The sequence below is a fragment of the Physella acuta genome, unplaced genomic scaffold (genome assembly GCF_028476545.2).
Source record: "Physella acuta isolate Inbredline_101_S28 unplaced genomic scaffold, ASM2847654v3 ptg000312l, whole genome shotgun sequence".
Taxonomy (NCBI): domain Eukaryota; kingdom Metazoa; phylum Mollusca; class Gastropoda; family Physidae; genus Physella; species Physella acuta.
The window spans coordinates 406,453-418,752 of NW_026731831.1; the positions used below are offsets into that span (position 1 = coordinate 406,453).

At 33.0% G+C, this 12,300-nt stretch overlaps 1 protein-coding gene across 1 annotated transcript; it reads right to left on the bottom strand.

The window, feature by feature from the left end:
* Positions 1–11,594: 11,594 nt before the first annotated feature.
* Positions 11,595–12,245, bottom strand: LOC131940222 (KRAB-A domain-containing protein 2-like). The gene has a single exon (XM_059298850.1). It carries the CDS (start codon positions 12,243–12,245, stop codon positions 11,595–11,597), a length of 651 nt encoding a protein of 216 aa, XP_059154833.1.
* Between the last annotated feature and the right edge of the window lie 55 nt (positions 12,246–12,300).

Genomic DNA, 12,300 nt, shown 5'->3' on the forward strand with positions numbered 1-12,300 from the left:
TTAAATTATTCAAACAAAACCATGACTGAGTAGAACCTTGTCGTTGGAGAAAAACCGAACGCTATTTTCTATTTATCTTTCAAAATTATATTACCCAGCTTAAAATACATAATTTGAGGAAATTATAACAAAACTTTTTGTTTTCAGATTATCACCCAGAACGACTTGTGGGATTTCAACTAAATGCTTACAACACGGACAATGGAACAGTTAGTTATACTGTCACAGATGATAAAACTAATCCGGAACCTGTATATCACTGGGGCACACACAGTTTTATTGCTAATAAAGTGAACATCTCAATACCGAGAGGCATGTTAACACTGTGTGAAGTTGAGATTTTTGGAGGTATAAATTTTAATGTATAACATGATTTTATTAATGAAATTAACTAGGAAAATAGAAATAGGCAAATGTATAACAAGATATTGTTGTTAAACTTTTCTCGGAAAATAAAAATAGTCTTATTGGATGAAGTAAAACAGAGAGAGGGAGGGGTTTGTGGGGTTGCACTGCTACATGCAACGATTAATGTTCAGTTCCATCAATAAAGGGAAATATTTCAATAGTGGATATTGAAACGGGTAAACAAAGGTTTAATATCACAAGCAGGCCTATATACATTAGAAATAACTGTCATTAAATTAATTTGATTGTCAGAATACATTATATTTAACTACTCCACTAATAACAAACAAAAAAACTTTTACATTGAAAAATGTAATAAATTGTGAAAACAGAATTTGTCACCGTAATCAATTATAAAATTAAGCAACTTACATCATTAAAGCCTCCTATCTATCAAGACGTCTCTTGAGAGTCTATAAATTAAATAAGAGGAAGTTGAATATCTTTACTAATATTATTGAATACACCTTTTCTTGATAGTTATTTATAATAAACCGGGAGTGATCTCCCCTAAAATTTCTCGAATATTCTAATATAACACTACGTAGGATGGCAACTCGGAATATAGACATGATTTTTGTTTACTTAAACTTAAATAGAATAAAATCTAGTAGAAAAAAGAATTGCGCACCAAGTGAACGCCAAAGCAAAAAGCGCATAATAGTGCGCAATATTATTAGTTCTTTATAAATTTACATGCGTTTTTTGAGAAATCGAAAATAGCGTAAATTAGTACTTCCGGTCAACGGAAATTACTCAAAATTTAATAGATGGTATGGAATTAGATCTTTTACTTACATTTGAAATTTCATTTATCTATCTGAAATAGTACTCAAGTTATAGGCTTTTGAAAAATTCAAAGTAGAAAAAGTAACACTTCCGGTTGTGGGAAATCGCTCAAAAGTTGATACGGATCTACGATTTTGATAAAATACCTATATATTAAATTGCATCAACCTAGCTGTAACGGTACTCAAGTAATCGTGTTTACACACAGACAGACAGAAAGACAGACACACACACACACACAGACATACGGACAAGAGATTGCAATATTATGTTTTTCCGTATCAGTGAGGTGTAAAACGTCGAGATTTTTAAAAAACTCGATTTTTTTGCACGATTACAATACTTTCTCTATACTTCGCTTATACGAGAAAGTAAAAAATATCCACACAAAAAAATCACAAAAAATCCTTATTTTTCGTCATAAATGGTTTATTGAATATTTGGTACTTTGTCCATTATTGTATTAAGAAAATAATAATCTAAATGAGAAAAAAAAATGTGTTTAAAATACCATTTTTATGACTCTATTAACTACAAGCTATCTATACAAAGTTTAAGATCCATAATCATGCGGTATTTAGCATCTTTGGAAAGTTTGATTTCTCGTGTACTTGATAATCGTGTTCTCCGTCATTTAGGAAACACAAAAATCTTACAATCGGCTTTAGAAATTACACAGAAATGTTATTTTCGTGACCTATATTTTGCTGTTTCTCTGTTCGCAGTTGTTTAACACTTATTAGCCTACTACATTTAATTTATTGAACAATGACAACCATATTTTTAGTAACAATTCTTCATGCCAAAATAAAACTTTGTCATGATGAAATTATTGCTTTAATACAGGGGTCTCCAAACTACGGCCGGCGGGCCGGATGCGGCCGCGAAGTCCTCTCATCCGGCCCGAGGAGATCTTTTCGTCCAAGGAAAAATCGCTTGTTGGTGATGGCTGAGGAACTTTGCCCAGAAAAATCAAAGACATGCCTGGAAGAAATAGACCCCCAAACTGAAATTTAATAGTTAATGCGGCCCTCGGACTGAAAAGTTTGGAGACCCCTGCTTTAATAGATAATACGTTTATGGTAAATAATAATAAGCATATTTTGAGGTTTTCGCACACTAAAAAGCGTGCGATTGATGAGACCGTGTAGAATTCTGACCAGAAACTCTATCAACATTTTGTCGAGTTAAAAGTTTTAATATTACTGAAATGTAGCCGTGTATATTTGATTGCTTTAAGTACTAAAACATTTTGAATGACAGAGGTTGTTTCGGGTTTCTATGAAAACAGAAGATGTTTTCGACATTTTTTTGCAATTAAATAGTAGTGTACTATAATTATTTTTTAAAAGTCATTTATTTCCTCCATTTTAGTTCATTATTACATAGCTTGCTATTACAACGTTTTGTATGTGTTTTTTTTTTCAATACTTGAATATTTGTACACCATAGAGTGTCACGACTACAAACAATTGCATGATAACCATCGCATGATGAACATGATACATGCGTGTATAGTAGTGCGGAATACTAGTAGTCACCCAACCAATTTAAGAAAATATTAATTAATTCATAAAAATTTAATTAGTTAACCAATGAAGATTAATTCTATGTTAGATTTTACTGTAATTAGATCTGACAAATGTGCAGAATTACAGAGAAAAATAAGTCGGTTAAAAGTGCTTGAAGTTTTGCGCGCAAATTTCGTTCTAGACAGATAGACATGACAGGAAAGTAAGTTAAATAAAAAAAATGGTAAAAAAGCGGACATTTATAAATAAATATTTCAAAATATTTTGACAAGTAAACTGACTACCAAGGTTAAATGAACATATTTATGAAGCTCCAAGATAGCGGGACCTGTAAGCTATAAAATGTTAATCGTATATGTGAAAACGGCACTAAGTCACATGATTCCTACCTTGGATATTTTTTACAATAATTATAATTAACGTGTCTTGCTTTTGTTCATGCAAACCAAAAAATTTTTCTCGGTATCTAATAAAAGAAGTAGCCTACATGTTTTATGAATTATATTAAGTGATAGCGTTTTTTGTTAACGATATTAATTCTGTTATTTAGATAATAAGTGTGAACTCCAACATTTTGGTATAGAATGCAACAGAAAATGTCACTGTAGAAATGTCACAGATTCGTGTATGCCATCTACTGGGGCATGTCCATCAGGCTGTGCTGTGGGATACAAAAGAGAGGATTGTAGCTTAAGTAAGGAATTAAATATTATATATATATATATATATATATATATATATATATATATATATATATATATATATATATATATATATATATATATATATATATCATATACATATCAGTTAACTAATAGCGAAATCTTTAACGTTTCGTAACAACTGCTAAGAACAAACATAACTCATTATTCATGAAACTACTCATTAACTTAAAAATTACAAACATTTATAAAACATGTAGATTCATCGGTAAATATATTGAAAATAGCTACAAACTGCTACAGAAATATCATTTGTATTTATTGTCAATCAGCAATATTTTTTTTTTACTATGTATTTTGATTTTTAACGTTTGGCAGAAATTCAGTGTCCCTCACCGCCTATCATAGAGAATGGCATCTGGAGTTCATGTAGTTATGAATACGAAAGTACTTGTCGTATGATCTGTAAAACAGGCTATAAAGCTGAAGGGAACAGAGTAATCACGTGTCAAGCAAACAAACTCTGGACGTCTCATGGAAGATGCGTAGGTAAACACTGATATAGCTATACACATACAAACATAATGCATAATGCTGCATACCCGTGCTTTGCCACGGTGTGAAACTCTTAAATGTACCCTTAAGGGATAGAAAGAAATGGCGCTTAACATAAAACAACGGTTTTTTAAAAGATTCTCTTGAAGTAAACAGTGATTTAAAAAGTCAGGGATTAAAAAGAATGAAGTTGAGATTATAAAAAGAACGCAGCTCAACACTCATGACACCATAAACCACACCCCACACCACTCTCTTAAACCCCATACCAACCTAGCTCGAATGGACAATTGCCCGAATGCGACAAATGCCCGAAAGGACACTTGCCCTCATGCGACTAATGCTTGAAAGCTACTTGCCCGAAGGCCGTTTCACCGAAAAAGTTTAAATATCAAATATTACCTAGAAGGCGATATTAATAAATATGAACTTGACTTTATAATAATCAACAACATTTTAAACAGAAAGCATAATTTTTTTAGTATTATACTTTACCAAGTAGATTTACTTAATAATTGTGTATTTGCATTATGAAAAGTGTAAACACATTTTTTCTTCTTATTAAGAACAACAAAATACCATTTTATCTCAAAGTTTTTTTAAAATTAATCTCACTTTCTTTATTGCGTAATCGCTTTAGAACATCGTATAAATAAGGTGTGTTGAATGGAAGTAAAACATCAGCGACTATAAGTAGGGTTTTAATTTCGCCGCTAAGACTGTTTCTAATTCGTTTGTAAAATGATAACCCAGCAGCTCAGGATTTAACACACTAAATCAGACAAAAGCGTATTTTTAAAAATGTAGCAAGACGCCGCGCCGCCTTCACTGCGTCGCGGCTATAGTGCAACCAACATTAATACATTGCTCTAACAATAATCAAAAGAATTTAAACGTGCTTTGCCACGGTGTAAAACTCTTAAATGTGGCCTTGAAGGATAGAAAAAAAAATGGCGCTGAACATAAAACAACTTTTTCCTTTAAACCTCCCCTGAAATATTGATTTCACAAAAACAGAAATTTTTGAGTGATTTCCAATAACCGGAAGTGGACCTTTTTCTACTTTCAATTTTTCAAAAGTCTATAGCTTGAGTACTATTTCAGAATGATAAATGAAATTTCACATGTAGGTAAAAGATCTTATTCTCTGCCTTCTGTCAAATTTTTAGTAATTTCCGTTGACCGGAAATAGTAATTTTTGCTATTTCCGATTTCTCAAAAACGAATGTGAATTTATAAAGTACTAGGCATACTGCCTAGCTTCGCTTAGGTTTTCAGAAAGACTGTTAAGAATTTGAATGATTAAGTAATTGGTGATTGGCTGTTATATAGAGAGCTTAGAGCCTACGTTTAAACAGTCTGAGTAATTTCAGGTCATGCAAACATTGAGATGTATTCGCAAACTTATTACTCGCAAAGTTATTAGAATTGCAAAGGCTTCTATAATAGTATAAATCTTATATTAAATTGACGTTTGGAATTAATGTTTTACAATTTCAGTACAATAAGTAAATTAATTTATAATAAAAAAATTATTTAAACGAATCCTATACTTGGTAATTTTTGTTTTTTATTAAAAACAGTATAAAAATTATTTTTAAAATATTACTTTAATAAATTACCGCCCCTGTACAAAGACTAAATGTCATAGTCTTTGTTTACATTTCATAGAAAATAGTTTATATTAGAAAAAAACGGTATCTGGAAAAATCTAACGAACGTAAAATGTTTTTTCCGACGGGAATAAAGTTTTTTATTACCCTCCAGTGTCGGTCTACGACTTGACAAAATATTAGGGGGGGGGGAGATCGTTCGTCAATTTATTTATACATCTTATATAATAAGATTTTCACTCGCGGTCACTTTTTAGCCCTCGTCGAGTGCTTTGAGTCTGACAAACTTTTTTTCTATAAAGCTACTCATCTATAGAGAAGCATGCAAAAAAAATGGCCAGATAAATAGAGGTTGAGTATCCTAAAATTTGTGTTGAAATTACCCTGTTTTTCCTATAAAATACAATGATTATAAAGGGAAATACGACTGGTCAGTTTTGACCCATTTCCAGATTTTTCACAGATATGCCGAGTTTTTTTTTAAAAACCCCTAGGCGATCTCCTACCACCTCACAAAAAATCAAGGGGGGGGTCGTTCGGCAAAAGTTTTTTTGTAATATAGTCCATATAAGGGGCCGGCCATCCGAGGTCAGTTTTGCCCCTTTCTCCGTAAACGTTTCGGCCAACCGTCACCTGCCCTCGTATTTTATTGCCCCAAGGCACCATCGTGCCAATTTGACGCGCCTGCGGCGCCGGGAAGTGCACCTTACCATTTTGCTTTATATATATAGATATACTAATAGTTTCGCTGTCTGTCTATCTATCTGTGTATCGATCTATGTATCTGACAAGAACGCTATATAGAAAACACAAGCAAAATCAAAACTTTCATACTAAAACGAAAACGAAATATGACGTCACATTAGCATAGCATATAGAAGAAAATAGTATCCAGCCGGAGAGTGCACACAGTAATATGACGTCATTGATTCTCGAGTAAATATTGAATAAAAAGGCAATTTTGTCTAATCTTAGTGGTTTGCGTGAAGAGTTTCTTTCATACAATTCTTCGGGTAGGGTCGAAGCTCCACCCCCGGTAGCATGTCAATGCCGCCCCCCTCCCCCCTCTCAAAAGAAATTTCTTCATCGATACTCTATAATAAAATTACAGCCTAATTAATGTGTCTAATCTAAAAAGTGGTTTACTTGCAGTTTCTTTCATGCAAGTCTTTGGGTAGTGGCTAAGCGCGACACCAGTTTTTCTTTCAGACTTTTTTCTCCACGGAGAGGGGAACTTTTTCTAATCTAAAAAGTGTTTAGCGTGCAGTTTTTTTCAAGCATCTCTTCCGGTAGGGGCGAAGCCCCGCCCAGATTCTTCCTTTAGTTTGTATGATCTACAAATGCGACTAGTGTTTCTTTCAGACTTTTTCCTTCCCGGCGAGGGATGGGGTACTTGAATTTTTTGGGGGGCGGGGGTAGAATTTTGTGGGAGGGGGCGGACACTGGAAAAAGTATATAATTATATTTCGTTGAATGGGACGGTAGACAAGATTTGGGGTGTGTGGGGGGGGGGGAGGGGTGGAGCCCCCTCCTCCCAAGTAGAGTTGCCTGAAAGAAACTCTAAATGTGACATGTCATGAATGAGATTAGGTGCATGGTTTAGGGATACGCCTATGACTATATTTTGTATAAATTAAAGTACCGATTCTGGATAAAAATCCGTTTTCAATGTAATTTTTCGTTTCCGGTTAAATTGAATTAAGGTGGTGATTTTGGTTTTGGTTTTAGTTTAGAGAAAATAGACAGCACTATCAACCTAGCGCTTTGTCAACGGGCTATTTTTCTCGTAGATTAATAATATTCCTCAATATTATACACATTTTTTTGCGTTTACTTGGTGCGCAATTGTTTTTTACGAGATTCTATTCTATTTTTTTTAAGTTTAAGTAATTAAAAGTTGATTAACAATATTGTCTATATCCCAAGTTGCCATCCCCCATAGTGATATATAAGAATATTTGACAAAGTTTAGGGGAGATCACTCACGGTTTATTTCCATAAGTATAAAATAGGTAATTTTGCATCAACTTTTCAGCAATTTCCGGTAACCGCAGGTGGAACTTATACTTCTTTTGGTTTTCAAAAGCCTGTAACTTTAGTACCGTTTCAGATAGATAAACGAAATTCCACATATATAAATAAAAATCTAATTCTCTGCTTTCTGTCAATTTTTTTTAGTAATTTCGTTTAACTGTACTAGTACTTTACACTATTTTGATTTCTCCAAAAAAAAGCATGTGAATTTATAAAGTACTAATATTCCACACTATTATTTACATATTGATTGCTTTTCAGTTGATGCGCAATTATCTTTTCTACGAACATTCTATTTATTTTTAAAAGTTTAAGCAATTAAAAATTGATTAAAAATTATGTCTATGCATCGAGTTGATATTCCCCCCATGTCTCATATAAGAATATTCGCAAAGGTTTACGGGAGATAACTCCCTCTTTTTTTTCTTGGTGTGTTGTGTTTACTTTACATCCTTTTCTTTAGTCTTAATGATCTACTGTTTAAAATTGTTAAAATCTTATAACTCTTCAGAAATGTCTTCAGGCCATGGTTGTCAGTCGGGCTGGTATGGTCCTGATTGTGTATACAGTAAGTATTAGGCGTTGTTATGTCAAATAAATTAAGATATAAACAAGAATTTAAACAAAAAAAATAACCAGTATCACATATTTCTATTTACACATTTTTCAATGTACGAAGTTCTGAAGTTGAGTGGTTTTTTTTATTGCGCAGTTATCTCATTACATATTTTTTGTGTGCGTAATTTACTGTTAGAGCATTTTTCCTTTTCGCATTTTCTCGTTACGCTATATTCAGAAACCGACTTATCCATCCCCATGTGTGTATTTAAACCAATTTAAATAGCTCAATATGTGCAGACGATTCTCAATAAATGTAGATAAAACATAAGCTAAGTAACATTAAGCTAAAATAAATTCCCCATATATCACTAACCCATTACTTTAAGACAAAAATGTGCTATCACTGCAGGCTAAGAAAATGTGTAAAATTAAAATAAATTACCTAGCCACTCATACATACGTTATTTCTATTATGTTAACCTCTCATCCGTTCTTAAATCATTTTTTTTTATTTGATCAATAGTTCATTGGTTATTGGAGTATTCGTGTATTTATTAAAATTCACAATTATTATTTATAATTTTGTTGATTTAGGAGATCTTACATTTTCTGCAAATCAAACAATGCCCGCAAGTTTACTTAAAGCTGAAAGCTGTTCATACACAAATCATATTCTGATGAAGTTTATGGATGAGTTTTATTTTAAATCAGTTCTAATAAAATTCGAAGTAAAAAGTAATTTGATTTTTTATTGCGTTTACAAATTTGAGACTTGGATTTATGATAGACTTTAAATTTTATTTGCTATCATTCATTCATACCACATGGGTTAGTAAAGAGAAAAAATACTGTTTAGAATGCTATAATTTATGTATTTTTTTACGACCCGATTTTACAAAACTTTCAAAAATGGCACTATTATATAATATTCCTGTTCTTTTTTTTTCCGTGTATACGAAGTTAAGAGGTATATTGTAATCGTACAAAAAAAAACGCAATCTTTTCATACGTCAATGAGTTTGAAAAAAATATTTTTGCAATTTTGTCTGTATGTCTCTGCATGTGTATGTGTGTATGTATGTCTGTCTGTCTGTCAAGTCAACACGATAACTTGAGTACGTTATCGCAAGGTTTTTTAAATTATTTATATATATATATATATATATATATATATATATATATATATATATATATATATATATATATATATACATATATGGTTCTATAACAAATGATCTCAGGACAAATTATCTCTGACAAAATATCTCAAACAAAATTTCTCACGGACAAAAGATACCAGGACAAAATAAATCAGGACAAATGAAATCATGGACAAATGATCTCAGACAAAATATCTCACAGCAAAATTTTAATAATATGTACGATGATTTTAGTTGATTTTAAATTTGTTTTATTGACTGTCAAAATGGTTTCGTTTCCTTTTTACGCATAATAATTGTAAATAAAATGATTTTCTTAAACTTAACAAGGCATCAAAATATTTATTAAATTTAATCTTTGTAATAGCATTTGATTCGAAAAAGCAAAAATTAAAACCAACTCATGAAATGCATAATAAATAAATAAATGATAATGTATAACACAAATAAAGTAACGGTAGCTAAATAACATTGTTGTTCAAAACACGCGAATTGTGTTCATATAGTAAAACTATTGTTTTTATTGCATCAGCAACACAAACATAACGCTTACGTTTCTATACCGGCAGGTATATTGTTATGATCGCACCTCTCCATTATAATGTAATGTTACAATATATTGTGAGAACTCTTGCTTGACATGTCCTAAATTCACATTTCCTAATCTCTGTGACTGCTGCTCCGATTCTGACTTTTATAAACATAAATTCACCAGAAACTAATGTCACACGAAGGTGTGACTCAAATTAACATAACATTGAACTCATTTGTCTCAGTTTGTGGCATAATAGTGAATGGCGGTAAGTGTTGCAATATATATATATATATATATATATATATATATATATATATATATATATATATATATATATATATATATATATATTTATATATATATATATATATATATATATGTTACGGTCAAAGCCCAAAGTCGGCCAATGCTAGGATTGGCCGGCCAATCCGCGCATTGGCCAATATCGCCTCCCATAGGTCGGTCAAAGTCCGAAACTTTGCTTCATTTCGGCCTTTGGCCGGACAATCCGCAGACTGGCTATGGTGGACCGGCCAAAGTCTTAATTAGAAGATCATGAGCAGATTTTGGTTTTTTTTTATGCCGGTAGGATCATGAAATTAAGTCTTTATTGATTATTAATTAAAGTAAATGACAGAAACATTCAAATTATAGTCTCAATCAATCAATATTATCATGTGTTACAACAAGTTGAACTTGTATGGCAATTAGAATTACATAGCAGCTTGTTATTTTTACACTTGCAGCGATTTGTTGTGCACTTGGTTGTGCAATTGCAGCGAGTGTAGCCTTGGCCCCCAGTCAATGATTGTGAAGATGCGATGGTTCGTAGTGATTTTTCCTCAGTGCCAACTGACGACAATAAGAGCAGTTTTTCGTGAAGAATTGAAAACTCACTTCTAGCATACAGTTGTTTTAGAAAACCATGTTCCGTTCCTAATTTGTAAAAACCGCCCTCGACGCTCATGACAACTGCAATCACGCTTCGGGGATCACCGCGACCTCTGTCAGCATCTGGAACACGGATGCGTACATTGTCACCCACTTCACCATCTTTAAATTTTGTATTTGATGTTTTCAGCACCTTAGCACCTTGATTTTGCAAGCCAGTATGAGCTGCTGACCTGTGTTCCATGATGTCTTGTTTGTTGTGACACAATCTGCAGGTAATGTTCCCTCCGTACCCTTCGTCTGCTTCATTGGGTACTCCACAAATAGCATGGACATCTTTGCCACAGGATCCACAAGATTGAGCTGCACTACAATGTTTTTCACAAACTATACAGAATCTGTTGGCCACATTATTGTCACGCAACTGGTCTGGACGTTCCGCCACGGCAGTAGATGTGTTAGCTGAGGATGTAGTTGCATTTATGGCAACCTCCATTTCTTGTTCAATGTTCTCAAGATCTTCCTCAGTAACTATTTTATTGAGAGCCTCTTTTGGTAGATTTGAAGTGCTAAGTCCCACTTTTGCTTTGCATCCAAACAAGGCTTCGTATGGTGATTGTTGGATTCCTTGATGAAAAGAACGATTTTTCATAAATTGAATGAATTTGAGACTCTCAGCCCAATGAGCTGATTCATTTGTTTGCATCCATGTCATCATCATGTTTTGAACATCTTGGTTGGCACATTCGACTGAACCTTGGCTTTGGCTATGCCTTGGATTTCCGTGAACTAGTTAAAGTTCACGCCACATGTTCTTTAGTTCAGAAATAACTTGATTCACAAATTCTCTTCCATTATCTGATTGAAGCACACTTGGGGCACCAATAGTCGTGAAGATATCCAGCAGCTGGTAAGCAACTTCTTCTGCTCTTTTGGTTTCCAAAGCTCGCAACAATATGAACTTGGTTAAATGATCCTGGTAACTGAGTATAAACTTGTAAACTGAGTATAAACTTGTATTTGCCGTCTGGGTTACTTTGCATATCAATAAGATCTACTTGGCATCTTGAGTTAAATTCTTTAAATATCAAATGTTTGGAAACAAGACCTTTCTTGGGATTAGACAATTTTGTCTGACAAGGCTTGCACAACCGAAGATACATAGTAATGATTTCTTTGGTGATATTTTTGTACTTTCTCTTGAGCTCTTTTTCTATCCTTGTGCGACCTCCATGTCCGATTTTCAAGTGAGTTTCATTGATCAAGTCGAACAACTCTTCTGAGTGCACATAGTACAAAATAGCACCATTGTCTTCTGTTAGTGGTACAATAAGTTTTTCTTTACCGTCAACTTCAATAACATCATATTTGTTTAGTCGACGATAGTCAACAGTTTTTTTTGTCTGCTTTGCTTTAGCCTGTTTAACGTCCTCTATAATAGCAATGTATTTGTCTTTGCTGAGAATAAAGCTATTGTTTGGTTTTTCATGCAGTACTGTAGTCATATGATCTAAAAACATAGTTTTCATGTCAAACGTTGGTTCGATATTTGCATTTTTT

Coding starts and splice junctions, on each gene's coding strand:
- LOC131940222 (XM_059298850.1), bottom strand. CDS start 12,245: ATGACTACAGTACTGCATGAAAAACCAAACAATAGCTTTATTCTCAGC.